The sequence below is a fragment of the Tympanuchus pallidicinctus genome, unplaced genomic scaffold, assembly GCF_026119805.1.
Source record: "Tympanuchus pallidicinctus isolate F22 unplaced genomic scaffold, pur_lepc_1.0 scaffold23, whole genome shotgun sequence".
NCBI classification, from domain to species: domain Eukaryota; kingdom Metazoa; phylum Chordata; class Aves; order Galliformes; family Phasianidae; genus Tympanuchus; species Tympanuchus pallidicinctus.
Genome location: NW_026294740.1, coordinates 4,077,341 through 4,098,491, shown reverse-complemented (window position 1 = coordinate 4,098,491; position 21,151 = coordinate 4,077,341). Strand labels below are relative to the sequence as shown.

General features: G+C 51.5%; 1 protein-coding gene across 2 annotated transcripts in view; it reads left to right on the top strand.

Annotated features, from left to right (window-relative positions):
• Nucleotides 1-21,151, top strand: part of MGAT5B (alpha-1,6-mannosylglycoprotein 6-beta-N-acetylglucosaminyltransferase B) — a 55,553-nt gene that overhangs the window by 14,822 nt on the left and 19,580 nt on the right. For both annotated transcript variants that reach the window (XM_052688146.1, XM_052688148.1), the window contains 3 exons: nt 3,225-3,337; nt 12,954-13,098; nt 21,008-21,120. In XM_052688146.1, the coding sequence (XP_052544106.1) occupies nt 3,225-3,337; nt 12,954-13,098; nt 21,008-21,120 (371 nt within the window). The remainder of the gene's footprint in view (nt 1-3,224; nt 3,338-12,953; nt 13,099-21,007; nt 21,121-21,151) is intronic.

Sequence of the window (21,151 nt, the reverse complement as noted above, 5' to 3'; positions counted from 1 at the left end):
AGATTTATTATATTATTATTATTTTCCATTTGATGCCTCCGTGCCTTGGCTCTCCCCCTCCACCCCTTGCTCTCCATCTCCATCGCACCGGAGATGCGCTTTGTTGCTCCTAGACCTGAGCCGCATGGGAGGCACCGGTAATTGCTCGGGCTTTTTCTAAGGGAAAAGGATCGAAAAGACCGTGGGAGGGGAAGCTCTGTGTGTGTGTGGTGGGGGGGAGGAGGAAGGAGGGGGTGCACAGTGTGCTGCAGGGCGAGCCCGGGACCGTCAGAGCCATCTGACCGCTGCCTTTTTTGTTCGGCCCCCGCAGCAGGTTGTGGGGACGGGGCTGCGTTTGTGCCGTTTGCTTGCGGTCGTGTTTGGAGACGTATGGCTCTGCACAGCCTGCCCAGAGCCCTTCTCGGGGCCGGATCCCGCGGCAGCACCCTGGGGAGTCGTTGGGACACGGCCAAGGTCGTGGCCGGGGGTTGAGGAGGGGTCCCCGTAGCTCTGAGCTCAGGGTCAGAGCGGGGAAAGGGGCAGAACTTCGGGGCTGTGAGCGTGCAACCATAAGAGGTGGGAAGGACGCGTGCAGCCCTTTAGCAGCGGCTGTATTCATTCCCAGGTGAATCTGAGGTCCCCAGGTGGAAGGGATCGGCTGAGCATCCCTGCCCCCCGTACCCAGCGCTGTCGGCATGGCTCCTGGGGCAGGAACCCTGGTGTGCAGAGCGCAGCACCTGCACGGTCCCATCTGTGTGCCATGGGCTGTTTTGTGCTCTCCAACCAGTGCAGCCCAGTAAGATGTGCTCCCATGGCAGTAGCTGGGACAGGTCCTGTAATTCGGCCGCTTGTTTCTGGCTGCTCAGCAGAGATCCATAGTGAGATCCCTGCTCGGTTTGGGCTCCTGGCAGTGGTGCCATCAGCAAACAGCGAGCGGGAAACCTGACCCTTCGCACCAAAACATGTTAATCACACTCCAGACATGCTTAGCAAAGCGATGCAAAAAGCCCCGAGCTGTGAAAGTGCCTGCAGCAAGTGGAAAAGGGGAGAGAACAAGTAAGACTGTGAGCAGGCTGTGGGGCTGCATAGGGATGGCTCTCACTTTGGTCTTGGAAGCACCAGCTGTTTGCTTCGGGACAGTGCTGGATTTGGGCATGGGTTTCACATAGGTTTGGGAGGAGTGGGTGTGCAGAGGGACCTGGCAGTAGAACCCATACATTTGAGCACCGTGGTGATGAACTGGAGGTGATGTTGGTGGCAGGCAAAGGCGGGATGGATGCTATTTGGCCATTGGAGCACTGTGGCATTCAGCAAATGAGACCTAATTTGGGGAAGTCCCAGCCTACCCGATGGCAATGTGGGAGATCTGAGGCCCTATTGTACCTCCTTCATGGCATTCATTTTCTGGACAAAGGAATTTCTACCTGCTAAGGTAGAAGAGCTGGGCTGCGTCCGCTTATGTCCTAGGATCATTAATTCAGTTAGGATCTGATCCATCTTCTTGTATCTTTCCTACTCTCTCTCTGTAACCCAATCAAAATCAAGCAGATTTTGTCTCCTAATGAGACACCAGAGCATGGATCTCCCAACCTTTCCCTTCCTCTCTTCCCACAGTTTAACCACCACTCCTTGCCAGGTTATAATCATGAAAATTAAAATGCACAAACGAGGTCTTGGGTAATGATGAAGATAGTGTCAACAGGGTGAGAATGGAGAGTGGGATCAGCTGGGAGGATTTAAGCAGGCACCTCCTGGATGATGAACGCTTCAATGAGTGCCCTGGGAAGGGGCAGTGGGTGGGCTGTGCCCAGGGAGGACCCTCCTCACTCATGGCTGGGCTTTGCTCTCCTCCATTGGCTCTTGTAAGACCCAATGGGGCTGGGTGTTGGACAAGATTGGACAAGGTAACGGGGACTGGGATGTGCTCAGGGTCCCTGCCTAGGCTGAGCCAGAAGCTCCCTGGAAACCCATCTGCAAGGTCTGATTGAGAGGGATTGAGGTCCGTGGTGATCCCCACGAGTTCACCAGCATCTGCCATGGATGGGCCGTTGGGATGCAGGTCTGGATGAGCCAAGAGCTTGGTTAAACTGCTTCCCATTCCCAGGGGGAAGCTCATTTAGAAACAAGAAGTTCCTGGAGCATTTACATGGGGATTTTAGGTAGTTCTACCTCTCTTGCAGGGATCAGCTCTCCCTATGTCTGGCCGCAGGTCTCCAAAGGGGACTGGGAGCAGTGCTGGGGGCATTCAACATCAGAGGCTGCATTATCACGGCCTCTGCTCCCCATGGCTGTGGAGCAGGGACCAGCAATGCCACATGCTGCACGGGGCAGCAGCTGCTCTGCCAGGGCCAGCAGGTGAATGCTGTAAGGCAGGGAGCTATGTTACCTCCAAAGACAGATGTGGTGCTGGATGGCAGTGCTGGGTTTTGTGCCACTCCTTCACACTGCAGATGATGTTGTTACCTTGAAACAGAAGATGCTGGATCCTGTTCTTGGTGGGCTGCTTCCCTTTGGGCCAGAGGTACCGAGAGGCAGAAGTGCCAGTGAGCACCTGGATGGGGCCATCAGCTCCCCATGGCCATGAGACGTGGTTGGTTGAAGGCAAACCCCTTCAACAAAAGCTAATTTTATCCCTTCGAGAGGAGGCTGAGCCGCTGCCACGTCTGTTCAGAGGGCTCTCTGATGGGCAGGATTTTCCACAGTCCTTCAGGGAGAAGCCTCCCATGGTATGGGACCGCCTGGCCTGGGCTCTGGGTTCTCCTTGCTGGCCCTGACTGCAGCATTTGTTTTCCTTGAGCCAAGCTTCTCCTTGTCCAAAGGGACGAGTTCATGCAGGTCCCCAAAGCCGGGCACAATGGAAATATCAGCAGCCTGGTTATGGGGTGAACAAAAAGATGTTGTTTTCTTTTTTATCGTTATTGTTGGCTTTATTTTATCTTTTTTTTTTTTAGCTCCTGTGGGAGAAAGGGGAGGTACAAGATCTCTCTTTTCCCTGGGCTCTCTGAGAAGGAAAATGAGTATTGTTTGCTGAGTGTTTCCTGCAGCCTGCTCTGGCTGAGCTTTCCCACCCAGACCCTGCAAGCAGGTCACAGCGACTTCAGAAGGTGTTTTGGGGTGAAACACGCCGTTTTGCTGCCAGGGATTGGGCAGGAGCATCTCGGGGCTCCTCCCGCTCAATAAGGCCGCGGCTGGGGGCAAGAAGCCGTTCTGCACCCCTTCTTATGGCTTTGCTTTCCTCCCCTCAGGATATTTGTGCTGGGCATTGGATTTTTCACTCTGTGCTTCTTAATGACGTCTCTGGGAGGGCAGTTCTCAGCCAAGCGCCTGGGGGATTCGCCCTTCACCATCCGCACTGAAGGTAAGCGCCTCTCCATGGCCTTGCAGCCCAGCCGTGGTCCAGCCAAGCTGGGGATGCAGAATGTCCCACCCCAGGGGATACATTGCTGCACAGCTGAGCACGGACAGACCGTGCTGTCAGCAGGAGTCAAGGTTTCCAGAAACCTGCCCAAGTCCCTGGGTCCACCCCAAAGGACTCTATGAAGTTGGGGTAAAATGACAGCAAAAGGCCAATGTCCCCTTTCTGGATGCCTGGTGGGACAATATTTCCCATCCTTATTCTAGTCACCTATTTAACCCAAATCTGAGTCTACTGCCTCCTGCCCTTGGTGTCTTTGCATTCACCAGCACAGTCCTGGGGCTGGATCTCATTTGTTTTCCTAATATCTTGAATCCCTATGGTTTGTGGTACTGGCTAAGGCAGGTACTGCTGTGTTAGTAAGCTCAGAAACTCAGAGTAAATCCATTTTTTAGTCCATTGGGTGGATTTTCAGAATGACTTATTGCTTCCAGATGAATTGCTGCAGATTTGGCTGCTGCTGCATCTCTTGTTTGGGAAAATTTGGTCTGCTTGTTGTCTTAACACCTGGGACAGGAGGGCTCATCCTATGTGGGGAGCAAGAAACCCCAAAAGGAAAGCAGGCCCCAGACCTCAGGGTGTGTACAGGGCTGACTTTGGAGCTGTGTGATGTCCCAGCCAGGCGTTGTCTGAGAGGTGGTGGCCCCTGGGAATGGGGATGAAAACAGATCACTCATCTCAGAAATTGGGAGGGATGGTTCATGTTGGCCAGCCTCACCAATGCCACTGGGGAAAATGGGGATTGAAGCCCGGCGAGGTGGAAAAGCTCCATGTAAAGCACGTGCTGGTGCCTGGGTTGGAATTCTAGCTGTGCTCTGCTTGGGGCAGACCTTGATTCCCCCCAGGTCCCACGGAGGAACACTGAGCTGTGCCAGGGGAGCACTGAGCACCTGCAGGATGGGGTGAGGGGAACACGGATGGGTTCGCTGCTTCTTAGCATCTCAGTAGATCAATTTGAATAACAAACGGGCATTTAATTAACATGTGTTATGGATCCCAAGGAAACCCAAGAAATATCACTGGTTGTTATCGTTGCTGTTAAGTGCATGGTGCTGGTCTGAAGACAAGCTCAAAGGAGCAGGTTAATTTGGCCGGGCTGATTAGCTGCTAATGTCAGTAATTGTGGGAAGAGGGCCAGCTGTTATGTGGAGCTGTATGGGCTCAGGACTGCTGGGTGCAGAGGCATGGTTGGGTGTGTGCTCAGATGTGCGTGCTGTGGGACAGGCTCTGAGCGTGCGAGGTCCTCTGTGTGCTGTCTGAGCAAGGGGCTCGTTGATGCATTGGGTTTAATGGCTCCCTTTGAGCATCGTTCATTATTAACTAATTAATTTTTCAGTGCAAGCTGGCAGCATCCTTTCCCATCTGCTCTGGGTGTGAGCTGCCTCACTAATGCAGCAGGTGCAGCTTGGGGCCAGCAGGGCTCTGCTCGTGGGATTCTCCCTGCAGACCTCCTTGCCTTGGAGCTCTGCTGTCCTCACGTCCGTGCATCCCACCAGGTGCACGTGGGGCTGCCAGCACCTCCAAGTAATTCACATGGGAGAACTGTTAGCTGTGGATAAGAGGTGACCATTCATTGTAGTGCTGGTTTCAAAGCCACACTGGGGCTATTCTTGCTTTTCCTGACCCTCGGGTGCTGCAATCCCAACTCTGCTCTTGGCCTGATGTGCATTTACCCAAACTGTGCTCTGAGGAGAGCTTATGGAAATGCCACAGCCTTGCCCAGAGCTTTTTCAGCATCTGAGCCGCGCGGGCAGCCAATCAAAACCAAAATGAAGATGGATGGAAGGCAGGAGCATGAAAAGGAGAAATGGATAATGTCACAGCCTGGAAGTTAATCCCGTTTTTAATTTTATTTTTATATGTGAATCTCCTCCTAGGAGACTCTCTCCAGTCCAATCTCTGTGTGTGTCAGAAATTGTTGCTCAGATGGGTTCTCTGCTCGGTGATTTGATGCAGCGGATGCTTTGCGTCCTAAAGATAAATAAAAACCTCGAGGAATGCATGGTATTTTATCCTAATCCTACTGCCAAATAAACACAGACAGAGGTTCCTTTGTTTTGATATGGTCACCGAGAGAATTTGTTCTACAAGCAAAGATCTGGATTGGCAAAAGGCATCTCCTGTGTGGGAGATGGCGCTGGGAGCAGACTTATACTTGAGAGGTTCAGCTGTCTGTGCCCTCACCACACCTCCTCTCTTGCATTTAAAACATTTTTATTCCTCCCAAACATGATTTGTTTTAGTGCTGGGTAGGGCTGGTTTGGGGCAGGGCAATGATCTTGGAAAAGCACTGAGATCTTTAATGGGGAGCAGGAAACAAAGAGCATCCCTGTGAGGATGCTGCCCCATGCCAGGTTGGAGAGAGATGTTTGGGGGTCTGGTCTCCTTGGGGCTGCAGGGTAGGGACACAGATGGGATGCTGAGCAGCCCATGGGCAGGGTCAGCAGGGTTGTGATGCACACAGGTGCATGGCAGTGCTACCGTCCTGGGCTGCCAGATGGCTCTGGTTTGTTGCATTGAGGCAAAGGGCTCAGGAGAAGTCCTGCAGCCGACACAAATTGTGCTGGAAGTGGCACTGACCATCACCTGGCAGAAATCCTGCCCTGCTCTCCCCAGAGCAATTCTTGCTGTGTTGTGCTGTGCCTTTCTGATTCCTGGAGTCTCACCTGCTTAAAGCAATTTCTTCCATCGATGAGCACAGGAGTGGAGAGAGGGATTGTCTGGGGCTGCAAAGCACTGCTGAGTCCTTTGCTGTTTGTGATTTCTCTCTCTTGAGAGGAGGGATTCTCATGGAGGGGGCGGAGGAGGGAGAGCTGAGCTGCAAAAGGTAATGCTGAAGGTTGTTCGGGGTTTTGTAGGGCATCTTTGCTGTTCCAGAGTCACAGCACCATGAAACGCCGGGATCTCATGTTAGTTCAGTGCCTTCAATGGCTCCCTGAGGAGCAGAGCAAAGAGGCCAAACAGAAATGTGAGAGCTGACATGATCCCCTCAGAGGGGCCCTTTGCTCTCGCTCCTGCTTCTGCTGGCCTTCCGTCTGCTGTGGTTCATCCCAGCTGGGTTTGTGTGGCCAGATAGCGTCATTTGTTCTCATGGCAGATGCAGAAAGGTCAAGCTCAGCATCTAATGATCAGAGAGAGCTGGAGTACCTGCGCCGTGCTGCCCTGCAGTTGGCTGTGCTCGCAGGGAGGAGGAGGAGGGGAAGGTCTGTGTGTGGCCCTGACCCTCTGCACATGGTTAAGGTGGGGGAGGACAGCCAGGAGGAGTCAGCTTGGCTCTGCTGAGAGGTAGAAAAACACAGATGTGCCTGTCTTGGCATCCTGCAGTCTGTTGTGTTATACCTCTATCTTAGGAAGGGTAACTTCTGCTTTCACCCTTTCAGGCAGAAATGCAGTTCATTTGGCAGGAGATTGGCTTGGCATCAGCAAAATACCCTGAAGTGGCTTTGCCAGACCATTGTATGCAACCTGTCCAGGTCTCTGGCTGGGGAGCGCCCTGGGAGTAAGTGCCTGGGCTGCTCCTCTGGGGATGTGACACATGGCTGTGTGGTTCAGGGGGCTCATGGCTCCCTTTGCCCTCAAGAAGCCATGTAAGTTACGCATCTGTCTCATTGCCTTAATGCATGCTGAAGACAGCAGGAGAACCAGTTGCAAAGCCTCGTGTAACCCCATAGCAAGGACAGGGCACACCGCAGAGCGCGGGACGGAGCTGGGAAGATTCAGCTGTGCAAAGCTGCCTGTAATTACCGCCAGCTCCATTCCGAGCGAGCCGCGATTCTCTGCAGGGCTGCTTCTGTTGTGTTGGATGCTGTTGATGCTGTTTGCTGAGCAGTGCCGTGGCTGTAAGCACCTTGTCAGGATGCGCTGCTGGAGCGCCGGCGTCTTGCCCAGGCAGCGCCGGGTGACAGGGACAGCACCGCTGTCACAGCACCGTGACCTGCATTCAGATGTTCCTTATGCAGAGCTCCCTCGAAAGGCAGCAGGAGACTTTCCCATCTGACACCCTGCAGAGCAGCGTGGCTGTGGCTGCCCAGCTCCTCATGGTGGGTGCTGTTGGCACCAAGGCTGCTATGTGGCATGTGTCCCCAGTGGGTCCTGCTTGTCCCTTCATCTTAGCTTTTCTGCCTGGGCTTTGTGTCCCCACAGCCCCGCTCCCTGCCGCTCCCAACAGATGCTCAGATGCTCTGGGGGCTCTTTAAAGCAGCTGCACGAGGCAGCAGGAATCATTTACACTGCTCTTGCTGCTGAGTACGGGGAGGCTTCATTAGTTATTGGTTAAAGTGGTGCTGGCGGGTGTGGGTGCTGCTGGCTGTGCTGCTGCAAGCACCAGGAGAAGTGGTGTTGGGTTAAAAGCATGTCCTCTGCATGCAGTGTCCCCATGGGCGTTGCCCTGTGGCAGCAAAGGGACTCGGTGCTGTTCTCCCATGCCCAAAACCCACTGGGTGCTTTGGCCTTGGAGCAGTCCCCATCCATTCCAAGAATGCATGCACTGCGCAGGTCCCCACGTTGCTTCTGCAAAGGGATTTTAAAGTGGAGCTGTAAAACTTTACAGCTCTGACTAAATTGCTCTTCCAAGCAGGGAAATTTGTGCAGTGGAAATAGGGAAATGAGGACATCCAGCTGCTTGGGATGGGGTGGGAGCAATGGTTTGATTGGAGCACCGCAGCCCCTCCTGCCCCATCTCAGCAGTGTCAGGGTGCAGCATCCTGCTTGGTCCCCAGCACTCCGTTATCTCCATCAGCAGTGGCTCCCAGGGAATGATTAAATCAATTAATTGATTTTCCAATGCTTGCAAGAAACTCAAAGGCATTTCCATCAAACTCTGATGAGCAAACAGCCCTCCATGGCCTGGAGGAATGTTAATGGCTCTCTGGGCTTTTATTACCCCTTTCACACTTAAATCAAAATTCGTCCTGCACCTGGGAGCAGTGGGTACTTGAGGAAATCAAGCACAGTGGGAAGCAGAGCAGCCTCTGAAAGTGATTTTTCCCCACTGGGGTCCCAGCTGCAAAGCCAGGGTCCAGCTTTGCTCTCCACATCCTCATTTTCCCTGTGGTGTGTTACTTGAGCAGCACTTCTGGACTGTCCCTGTTGCCCCCAGGTCTCTGTCCCTTTTGATGTGTGTGTGGGGAAAAGGTAATAAAAGTGGGAGGTGTTGGGGCAGCTCTGAGCTCTCTTGCAGCAATGTCTCCTGTCTATGAATGTTTGTGCTGCTCAGCTTCCTGTCTTTTCTTATTTGTACTGAAATATGGAGCATAGAGGTGCACGTAGCACTGAGCTGCAGCGATACATTTCTGTGCAGAGGTGTTGGGGGACAGAGGTGAGCAGGTGGCAGTGCCCGGCCCTGCCAGAGTGTGGCACCCCCAGTGCCGTGCAGTTAGTGCTGATTGCACCACAGCAGGCAAAGGGATGGATCAGTCCAAGGGGGTAAATTTTGTGCTGCCCAGCTAATATCATCTCCTTCATCAGCCCTCCCCTGCTGACTTAAGACTGCTTAATTCGCTGATTATGGGGCAGCCAGTTCCCTGCTGACAGTTGGCAGGAGCGAGACTGCTGAACTCTCTGTTGTTGGCATGAATGCTGTTGTGTGGCTCCTTGTGATTTTCACAGTGGCTGAAGTGGTCTGTGTTTTCCTCTGCATAGTTTAGATGATGTCAGCGGGTTTTTAGATGGCAGCGATTGCTTGGTGTGCCCACGCTGGTGACTCAAGGGCTCTGGCCAGAGTGGGTGAGGAAGGGATCACAGTATGGTTGGGTTGAAAGCGTCCTTATATCCCACCTAGTTCAGACCCCTGCTATGGGCAGGGCCACCTCCCATAGACCAGGCTGTCAAAAGTGCATCTAACCTGGCCTCAAGCACCTCCAGGGATGGGGCACCAACAGCATCTCTGGGCAGCAGTGCCAGCGCCTCGCTGTGATACCTGCCTCATGTGTAATCTGAATCTCCCCATCTTTAGTTTAAAGGTATTACCCCTCTTCCTATTTCTACATTCTCTGATAAAGAGTCTCTTTCTCTAAACTGTAGACTGGATGATCTTTAAGTCCTTTTCATAGAATCACAGAATTATAGGGGTTGGAAGGGACCTCCAGAGATCATCGAGTCCAACCCCCCTGCCAAAGCAGGTTCCCTACAGCAGGTCGCACAGGTCGGCATCCAGGCAGGTCTTGAACATCTCCAGAGCAGGAGACTCCACCACCTCCCTGGGCAGCCTGTTCCAGTGCTCCGTCACCTCACTGTAAAGAAGTTCTTGCGCACATTGGTGCAGAACTTCCTATGCTGCAGTTTCTGGCCATTTCCCCTTGTCCTGTCTCCATTCACCACTGAAAAGAGTCTGTCCTCGCCATTCTGCCCCCCACACCTTAGATATTTATAGACCTGGATCAGGTTCCCTCTCAGTCTTCTTTCCTCAAGGCTGAACAGACCCAGTTCACTCAGCCTTTCTTCATAAGAGAGATGCTTCAGGCCCTTCACCATCTTTGTGGCCCTCCGCTGGACAAGCCTAAGCCTTTCTATGACACTGTCCCTTCCTAGGGCTGCAGACCAGGGGTGGCTCAGGTCTGCCCTGGGGCTCAACTGGTGCCAAGTAGCGCAGCATTTCCGTGCTGTGGCTGCGATGGATTACGTTCCAGGGCTAGCAGGAGCCCTTGGCGAGTTGCTTTGCTCTTTTAATCCGCTTGAACCAAAATCAATAGCGCGGGTTAATGGAGGCGCGCGGCGGGTTCGTGCTTTCAGATCAGCACCACGGCCAGCGCCCGCCCCGCGCATCTCCGTCCCTGCGGCCCCGGGGCGGCGCGAAGCTGAAGGCTGGGCGCTGCTGAGCAGCCGGGAGCAGCTGCTCCTCCCTTGCAATCCACCTTGTCCTTTTGAGGAGTTTAAGTAGCCTCCGGTTGTCCTTTAGAGGAGGAAAACAAAGCTGAGCAAATGATGCTTTAGATTGAAATTAATTCAGCTGGTATTTTCAGTGGATGTAAGTAATGCCTCAGCATCGCTGAGCAAATTCCCTGCTTGTAGCGGAGCGTTCAGCTGTAGTGCGACAGCCAGGCAGGCATGATGTGACTTATGTCTGAGAAGGAGGGAAAAAAAAATCCACAACTAATCAGCCATGTTACAAACAGCGAGGATATATTGTCAAATTGCGTTCTCAACGCCAGGGAGGTGGGCTCAGATGTGCCTCAGTTTCCTCAGCATGGCTGGGAGGACCCACCCGCACCTCGACACGTTGGCTGTTCCATCAGTTCTGCAGAGAAACACTTTTTTTTCTTCCATCCACATCCCGACACGTCGGCTGCTGACTGTTCCACCGCTTCTGCAGAGAAACTCTTTCTTCTTCCAATAGCCGTCGCCCTGAGGGGATGCTTTCTTTTCCTCCCCTGATTTCATCCAATTACTTAGCTGTATGCTCTTCTGAGGCACCATAAATAATTCTCCTCCCTTCGCTGTGTTTACCAGCATGTCTCACGAAATCCAGTAAGATATGATTGATTGCAATCATTATTTCATAGTGCCACTATGAAAACCTCTGTCAGGTTTGGTGATTGCCTTTAAAGAGTGCCTGCCGCTCAGAGAGCTGTCAGGAGCTGTCATACTTTAGCAAACTCCAATTAATCCATTGAGCAGTTTTCTTGTGTTTTCTTTCCCATCAGAGCTGATTATCTGGGGTAATTAGAATATTTCTCCTTTTGTATTTTGCTTTTGTTTTGCTGAGAAAAGTCGCTTGCCAGGCTTGTTTTGCAGGGGTTTGTGCTGCTGAGAGGGGTTTTGGGTTCTCCTGCCTCCTGCCATACTCTTCATCATGGCTTCAAGGCTGCAGATCCCCTTCTGGGGCTGCGTGGCTCCCCCCAGACACAGCGCTCCGCCACAGGTTAATGAATCCATCCCAGCTCCTGCGTGTTTAAAAGAGTCGCTTCAGCACTTTTCCTCCTTTCTTTTGGGTTTTAATGAGGCACACTTTCCAAGCGATGTAATAATCGTTGCCAAAAGTGTCAGATTGTTCTTGTTATCCTCCTTAAGCTCCTGGAACAACAACAACAAAAAGGCCAACAGCAGAAAAAGAGAGGGGTTGGTGGGGAAGAGCTTCAGCTTCATCCCTGGGAGCCAGGGGAGGGCATGGGTGGGGGAACACGTGCTGGGACTGCTGCTTTTGGGCAGGGGATGTGCTGCCCACAGGGAGAACTCCACTCCCCAGCAGCAGCTTTGGGATGCCAGGGAAGGAGAGTTGGGATGTGGAAGAAGGAGCGCTGGGATGCGGAGGAAGGATGTGGGAATTCTCCTTGGGGAGCCCCTGGGGATGTGAGTGCCCCTCAGGAAGGGCTTTTCCAGGTTCTGTGCTTTAATAAGGGGCAGAGCTGCTTCCGTGCCAGGGCTGTATGAGCAGCCGTTTGAATTTCAAACGAGGAGCACCACTAAACAAGCATCCTTAATTAAACGGATGCAGTCTGGCTGCAAACTGGGGCAGCAGCCCGGCTCAGTGGCTGTAAATCATCTTCACTCCCTTTCCAGGCTCTGTCCTCGCTCCTTCCCAGCAGCACAGCGTGGCTGTGGGCTCCCGATGCATTTTCTGGCTTAAGCCCCCCTTCCAGCTGTTATGTTTGTGTTGGCTCTTTTTTTGTGCTGTGTTTGGAGATGCACTTGGCCAGTGCAAATTGAACTCCAGCATCTGAGTTTCCACCTCTGTCCTCCACAAAATCTTTAAATTAGCAATTCTGCTTTGTTAGCAATTCTGCTTCTTAATGGGGAAAGCTGGGGCTCATGTCCTGCCCAGAGGGCTGCACCCTAGCTTGGGCACCGGGACAGACAAACAGGGCTCCTGTGTCCCCCAGCCTGGCCAGTACCTCAGGCATCCAAAGATTCAAGCAGAAGTCCCTGACTTCTTGCCACGAATACAGCTTGTGCTGCCCCAGAGGTGCCCTTTTCCCAATGCTATGGGGTGCCCATGTGTCCCCGTGCTGCCTGCTCGTCCCCTGCTGCTTTGTAACTGCAATGTGTACTGCCCTTCGCAGAGCTTATCTGAGTGGAATGGCAGAGATAAGCAAAATGAGAAAAGTTTGGGGGATTATGTGCTGATTAAGTTATTACTAACATGAAATGAATGGCGCTGAGATGAAACAGGAGCTTTATTTTCCGTTGCTTGGCTCTGGGCTGACTGGCATTACGCTGAAGATCAAACCAGGAGCCTGCCTGCTGCAGGTATGGGGCTCAGGAAACAGCTGCAGGCACGACAGCAACCTGAGCTGTGCCAGTAGGGTGTGAAATGGGGCTGGGACCCAGGGCTGCCCTGCTGGGAGTCGGCTGAGCTGCGATGCACAAACAGGGATCTATTGCCTGAGCCAAACTCAGGTGCGGCAGGGCTCTGCTGGTATATAAAAGCAGGTATGGGGCTGCAAAGCTGGAAGGGGACAGCAGGGCAGCGTGTGCTCCCTGAAGCACTGTGCCCAGGGCTGGGGAGTGCAGTGAGGGCAGCTTTGGGGCTGAGCTTTGCAGAGGCTCTGCTTCAGCACCCAGCTCAGTCCCCTTGGCAGCGCCTGGCTGTGACTGTGTCCCTTTTGCTCTCTGTGCCCCACAGTGATGGGCGCTCTGGAGTCCCGAGGGGTGCTGCGGCGGATGAGCGACATGCTGGAGCTGCTGATGAAGAGGATGGACATCCTGGCCAGGCTGGAGAACGGCACTGATTTCCACAAAGGGAACGAGGCACTCTTCCCTCTGGACAGGTCAGTTGGAAGCACCGATGCCCCCATGCGCCGCTGCTGTCCCCAAAATCATGAGCTTGGGGGCTTCGTAGGGTGGTTGCCATGCCCAGAACCTTGGAGTGGGGCTGGAAAATCCCAACCTTGCAGGCCCTCATCTTCTACCTGGTGCTGTTGATTTTGCTCTGATGGAGTTGTGGGTGACCCATTGGGTGTGCAAAGGTCTCCACTGCCTTGTCACCACTGAGGGTTTCTGTGCTTCCCCGTCCCCATGATCACTTCCATTCCTCTCCCACTGCTTTTCTTATGAGCCTCTTCTGCACCGATAATAGAAAATATAGTAAGAGAGCCTGTAATTAAAGGCTGTGCTGCGCTGAACTGAGTGCACACACGAATTAAAGCTGTGCAGGAAGCCTGGGAGTGCATGGCTTTGCCTTTTAAGTAATGTAATTTTAACCACTGAAAAATATAATTTGCCTCTGTAATGGCAGGTGCTGGGGATTTTATTGTTGCGAGGCTGCGTGTTGGCCATGTGCACCAGCAGTAATCCTGGAGAGGAAGGGATGTGGCTGCTAGACTGGAAGGCACTTGCTCTCATTTGGTGATGTTTTGGGCGAATTTCTCATTAAATGAACCATTAATTCCAGGTTGTAATAATTTCTGTGCATCAGAGATGAACTTAAAGGCATTTATATGAGCTGGCAGCAGTCGCTGCTCACATTGGGTGGCAGCAGCCCCAGGGAATTGCTCATCCCCAGGGTGGTCTTGGGCTTCTCGAAGGGAATCGTGGCTCTTGGTGCCACATGGTGGCCTGTCTGTGCTGAGGGTGTCTGATCCTGCTGAGCCTGAGAGGGATTGTAGAGCATGGAGTGCATGGAGGCATCCTCTGTATTTTGTAGCTGTGCTGAGATGGCATTGAGCGGCTGAAATTACAGATCCCTTAATTTTCAGGAGCAGAGTATTCCTTGGCAGGATCAACTTCTTCCAGCTCATCACCTTTTCCTCCTTAAACATTTCCCCTCTGAGAGCATCCCAAACGACAAAAGCAGTGAGATGAACCCGTGCAAACGAGTGAGGCTGTGTGCATGCTACAAACACCACTTGGAAGCAGTCCCATGCTCCATCTCCATCGAGCTGAGCTGCTGCATGGACCATTGGTACCATACAGTCATTTTCCTGCACTGTCATCCAGCCCATATTAAGGCTGAATTTGCATCCTGTGTCTGCAGATGAAGGCATTGTGGTGGGGCTGATGGTCCCAGCAGCATTTACAAACACCCTCCTTTGATCTCCAGTGACCGACTTGAAGCTGTCAGCGAATGATAATACAATTAAAGGGTGATAATTTCAAAGGGATTTAATTCTTTAAAGCCCCTCTGGTTAGCACGGCTGCCACAATTGTGTCCTCCTCTGCTCAGCAGAGGCACCCGCGACTCCCCCTGAGCAGCAGTGGGATCTGCCCTGCTTCTACCAGGGGCTCTCCTGCTGTGTTGGATCTCCATAAAAACAGTGGAGGTGGGGGCACCTCCTGGGCAGGAATGAGCCAAAGCTCCTCTGTGCTTTATGGAGCCATAGAATCACTGATGTTGGAAAAGACCCTCAAGTCTATAGAATCATAGGGTCACTAAGGTTGGAGAAGATCCTCAAGGTCGTCCATGGGATCATAGAACCATTGGAGGTGGAAAAGACCTCAAGATCATCAACCAGCAGCACAGCCCCCAGCATGTCCCTTGCTCCCAGTGCCCTCATGTCAGACCTGCAGGGATGGCTTTCTACTCAGAAAGTGCATAGAGGAATTCAAATAAGCGAGATATAATTAATTAGCAGCCTTGGAAATCTGCTCAGCTGTCAGGAGCAACGCAGCTGGAAGTGACTGCAGGGTTTTTCATGGCTAAAGTCACCTGAAGCTTTGCTTGTTGCCCCATAGGTGCTGTCTATAGGCACTCACATGTGTCAAATCCATCTCCTGCAATGCTTCAGGGACAGCTTTGGATAGACAGAGGTGTCCAACATCCTCTTTAGATAAGGTGACCAGGATTTTTTTGTGAAGGCCCCTAGTTTGTCAATCTGGGATGGAAGGCATGAGCTGAGAATCTACTGGATTTTGCTGAATTCTGCTGGATTTTGCTGAATGCCTTTTCCAGCCTTTCCTGCTCCCTGCCCATGCAGAAAGGTAAGCGATGAATTTTCCAACAAGCACGAGCAGGCTGCCAGTCAGCTGCGGGAAAATCAATACCACTGTTAATTGAATGCAACCCTCATAAATCATCAGAGGGCAGGAAATGAGAAGTACTTATGGAAGCCTCCTGGAGAGCTGTTTGCTGGGCAGGGGAAGTATTAGCACACGGTGAGAGCAGTGGTGCCTGGCTGGAAAGAACCTAGGGAGGGATGGAGGGGCTGTGCAGGGGCTGATCTCAGCTGGACTCGAGAGCTGGGGGCTCACAGGAGCCCAGGTCTGGGTGCTGGGGCTGTCCTCAGGTGGCAGGTGACAGCGGGGTCCCGGGTGGGGGTCTGCCGTGCTGCCCTTCTCATCCACTGGCCCTGTGTGGTGGGTAACGTGTAGGCTGTTGTTTACTAATGGCTGATTAATCTTCAGGCTTAATTACTGCCGAGGCTCAGTTAATTTCCACGCACTTCAAGTATTTGTTCTTATAATTGTTACACAACTCCATATTCCCCTGGGAATTAGAAGTCTCACAGTATGACTCCAAGTGGGTGATGCTCCTGCATCCTGCCAACCTGGCTCCCCAAATTGCTGCCATTAAAGAGCTGCCTTCAGTGACACTTCTGCTGAAGGTGGGCACCCCCAGCAGCACCCAGGTCCTCTCTCTTATCAATTCTGTGCTTGCATCTATCCAGCACCTCCAGGTTTTCTGCAACCACTTCCTCAGCAGCCTTTGCTTTCTGCTGTTTTTGGGCCTTTGCACCCGGAAGCAGCGATGCTCTTGGGGCTGCCTTATGTATTTGCAGAAGGGGTGGTTTGATGCCTCGACACACAAAGGGCAAGTGGCTTTGAGCTGTGCTTGGGTGGCTGGCTAGTCCTCAGCACCATGGAATTTGAGTGCATCCTCCATTGGTGCCCACAACAGGGATCTTGGAGAATGGTGTGTGGGCACAACTGGGTGTTTTGGGGATGACTTGAAGGCAGCTTCCATGGAGGAACGGTGAAGCCTCCTGGACTCACCAAAGGCTCTTCCCAGCAGCCTGCAGGCATCAAACTGTCTGGGCATGGAGGCACATGTAGCTGATTTATGCCCCTATCAAGTGAAGATGAATGGACATTGAAGTGACTGAGCCATAACCCTTCATGTTCCCAGGAACATAAGTTGCTGCTGCCTGTGCTTAGGGCTCTGTTCTGCTCATGGTACCCCATCCCTGGAGGTGCCCAAGGCCAGGTTGGATGGGGCTCTGGGAAACCTGATGTGGTACCTGGTGTAGAGGTTGGCAGCCCTGCCTGCAGCAGGAAGGTTGGGACTGGATGGTCACTGAGGTCTCTTCCGACCCAAACCATTCTGGGATTCTATGATTCTAAGAAAACAAGGCTTGGGCTTGTGACTGCAGCCCCATAATCTGCTTGGGAAGGATCTCTCAGCATCTTACAGCATTCTTACAACATTTTAATCAACAATTTTGACTACTGGCAAGTTCTGCTTGTGTTGCAGCAGTGCAAGTTGCAGGTCTGTGATACTGGAACTGGTCAATGTGTTGGTGTGAGCTGCTCCCGGCAGGTCTGTGATTCTGGCTGCAACTTGTTCTCTTGCCAAGAGATCTTATTTTTCGTGCAATTCATTGCTGAAATGGCAGAGGTTTCTCGAGGGCTGCAGCTCACTCAGGGTCTGGCCCTTTAAATGCATTTTTTGTGAGCAACATCTACTGCTGTAAATGGAAAATAAAATAAATTGAAATACTTCAGCGTGTAAAATACCCTGGTATTTATGACTCGATCTGTCATTTGGACAGCTGGGGCTGGCCGCGCGCGTGGTTTCCTTTCTGCAGTTTGCTTGGATGTAGCTCAGCTCTGCTCTTGCAACATCCAGTATTTGCTTCAAATGAGATCCCATGGAGCTCTCCTGTCCCAAAAAGCATTCGCCAGGTTGTTTGCCCCATATGAATTCACAGAGAGCAAAGGATTGCTGTTCTGCTTCGTGTCTTTGGGTAGCAAAATCTTTCAATATTCTCTGTAAAATCATGATGCAGCGGCACAGCTGCCCAGAGGGGTGGTGGAGTCACCCAGCATCCCTGGAGGCACTCAGGAGCCATGGAGATGTGGCACTGAGGAACGTGGGCAGCGGGCAGTATTGGCCACAGGTCGGTGATTGGAGTGGATGGTCTTAGGCCGTGCCAACCTTAATGATCCTATGATTGTAAAGCAGCAAATGGCAGCACAAATATCATCATGAGCAAGCACAGCCCTTTGGTGAAGGGCTCTGCATGAGTGCTGGGATGTGGATGTGTTACCGTCCAAACATCTGCTCTTCTCCGTGCGCATCGCCCTCTCCAACAGCGATCAGAAGAAATGTAAGAAGAGCAAACAAACATGCTCAGGGTTTGTATTACGGAGACGACACGCAAATAGGAGGAGATCTGTCTTTTCCTAATGCTGCTTTTTATAAAAGGCAATAAAAGCGTGGTGCTCTGTGAAGAGATAACCAGGCTGAGGCTGAATTAGTGCGGCAGGGCTGGGGGCAAAAGGCAAAGCGAAGGGGAGCAAATTAATGTATGAAAAAGGAAAGGAAAACTCAACCTCTGGCTGTGTTATGTGGCAAATGATCCGCCTGTGGGGAAAGATACGTCTTAATAGCAGTTTTTGGAATGAGATGAATACTGTATACAGTGCATTATAAGCCACAGCGTGATCTGAATCGTAATCAACGTGGGGAAGTATAAATCTGAAAATAATAAAGATGAAATCAATATTGATGGTTAGGAGTAAAAGTACTGTATTTGCTGCAGTAAATGGTTTTAAGTTCCCAGGGAAAAATTTGTTCCAGAAAACTTATAGCAATTTACTATAGTTTCAATGCTGGCATAGTCCCCGTGTATTTTGGTGGCATTTATATTGTCGCTATAGGAACAGTCAAAAAGCAGCAAGGAGAAAGGGCTCTGTGCAAGGGGATGGCTGGGGACAAGCTCTGGGTTTCACCATGCTCGTGCTTTGCTGTGGTGTTTTAGGATGACAAACAATCTCTCCATCCTGCTTAGCTGTCATTTAGCACATGGGCCCCTCACCTTGTCCTTCTCCAGTTACTAGGAGTAAGGCATCAGATTCTGATGAGCTCCAGGAAAACCTTCTTGCATTTGAGCTTCTGCTTTTAACTGTCTTATTTCCTTGTCCTCTGCTCAGGAGACAAATCACTTTAATGATAATTGATATAACTTCTACTTAACCTCCTTGTCGTCTCATTAATGCATTCAATGAAATGTCCTGCTCGAGCTGCAGCCCTGTAGCACCGGTGCAGCTTTCACCCCAAGCATGAAACTCCTTGCTGGAGAAAGCTGCTTTGGGTATTGAAAGTGGTGAGCATGTGAGGGGTGGGAGATGGAGTGTGACTCCCTGTTTTGGGTGTTTTTTATGATTATTTCTTCCTTTTAACATATGAAAGACGCCAAGAACTGTGCTGGACATTTCAACTCCAAAATAGCTGAAGGGAAGGAAATATTCCCTTTCTTGATCCAGGTTGTTTCAGTTCCTATTAGGTAAGGCTTCTGCACTTTGAACGTTCTGCACATGAATGCAACGTGGATGTCTTGTTCAAGAGAACTAGAAGTGCTGCTTGCACACCGTGATCAAACACCCTTTTAATATCAAAGGGCTCTGCCTTGAAGCCTTTGTGTTCAGGGAACAGCTGTATCATACAGGAGCCAGGCAGGCTGACATAAATGCCAGGATAAGTCTTGGGAGCCAGCAGGATGCAGGCTGTTTGTGAGGATGAGCCCAGAGAAAGCCTTGGGTTTGGACAGTCCTGATCTCACATGAATGCATTTGCCAGTTCTCAACCTTGGAGAATCTCACATTTAGGGATGGGATGGAGACATTCAACCTTTCATGGAATTATTTGTGTTGGAAGGGACTTTTAGAGCTCATCTAGTCCAACTCTCCTGCAATGACATGGGCCTTTGGGATTCACCAAATTCTTGGCTGTTTGCAAGCTGGTTTAGAGCCTATCAGGGGTTGGGATGGCTTCTAGGTGGAGGTAGAAGTTGTATCTGTTCCCATCCTCTTGCATTCCTATGAGTGCTGGGGAAACATGGGGAGCAGCTACACCACCCAACGTCCCTGTCCTGTTTGAGCAGAAGGTTGGGCTTGTTGACTCTAAATTCACTCATTCTTGAGTTTGCTCCTATCCTGCCCATCCCAACCTTTTTTTTTGTCCCTACAGACATGTACAGTGGTCTGACTGCTGCTTCCTGGTGGATAAAGACCTGCAGAAAAGAGGGATTTAGGAGCTTTCAGGGCTCCCTCAGACTGAAGCTGTGCTCACAAGCTAAGCTTGTCACAGCTCATTTCTGTGCCTGTGTTTTACCAGGGCCTCACAAGGATTCTCCCTGTTACAGCAGCTGGCAGGAGACCTGGGCTTTCTTCTCTGCAAAAGGTTGAAAGTTACTTAGGGGCAATGGCATCCTCTGCATTTATTATTTCTTAAAAGCCTAAGATATGTGGTTCCCCGTGGAGGTATGCAGGTTGAGTATCGATGGTTGTAAACCATGCCAGGAGGAAAAATGTGGGCTGCTTGCTGCTGGAGAGTGGACCTTAAATCAACAGCCGGAGCAGTATCGGTTCATAAACCCAGGATTTTTTTAGCCTTGAGGACAGAGGTACTTTAAATCGCAGCCTTCAGCTTCAGTGATCTGCTGGAGAACAAACATAAAACTTCAGAGGGAAGGGCCTGATATCAGCACATATTTTTGTGCCAGCGGTATTCAAGGTAGCCCTTTTGGTCCTGCTCACTGCTTATGACACCTCCTTGTATTATAATGATCTCAGCAGCAGCAAGAAAAATCCATGACCCAGCCGCTGCAGAAGGGGAAATTATTTGCTGTGATAACGGCGCTCATCAAGGCGTCGTTTGCAGTGGAAATGGCAAGTGGAGCATTGGAGGTGGAAATCTGTTGAGTGCGGCGCCGCTGCTCACGGATTGAATTCTCTGCCCTTTTTATACCTGACATCAGGTTTTAATTGACATCAGGCATCTCTGCCGTGCTCTGTCACTCGTGCTGCTCTGTCTGTGCCAGGAGCTGTGTGGAGGGTAATGTTGCTGTTTACATAGCTGGGATTGATTGCGAGCGGCGGTTCAATAGCTGCCATGTGCAGCCATTCGAGCCAGTGGGGTTGGGTCTTTGACCACACTGGGATGGTGCCCAGGAGCTCTATGGGGCCACGACATGGAGCTCAGTGCCAGCTTGGGCTCTGCTGCCGGTCTCCCTGTCTCTGCCATCTCCCCTTGCCCCATAGCCTTCACCGTTGGGTCTGGAGATCTGCTCGTTGTCAGTGGGATTGGACTTCAGGCCATCCGTGCGTCGTTGTTTGTGATTCTCAGGGCTTTCTTTGCCTGTTGCTATTTTTGTCATCCTTTTGCTCAATTTTTGGTTCTTTCTCCTTTTTTAACTCCCCGTGCCTTCCTGCTTGCGCTGCAAGGCCGATAATCACAGCAGAGGATTTTCAAGCATAGCACGTCTGAAATAACGCAAACAGATTTCGCCAGCATATTTAGCAGTTCCCGATGTAAAACGCAGAGATGTATTGCTGTTTATGAGCGTGCTGCAAAAAATAGCAGAAAAACTGTTTTATGCTGTTTTAAAGTCAGAACTCTTCAAAGCTCTCTGCTGAACGAGGCACTGCCGTGTTGCAGCCTACAAGCCTGCAGCCTACAATCCAGCCTCCGCAAGCCTGGATTTTCAGGATGTTTGTAGGGTCTCTCTTCTTTCTTCCCAGGTTGCAGCCAGCGGCCGGTTTGATGGAGAGGATCCAAGCTATAGCTCAAAACGTCTCAGACATCGCAATAAAGGTAGACCAGATTCTCCGGAATAGCCTCATGAATGCAAAAAGTGAGTGTTGTCCTCAGGTGCCCAGCTTTTC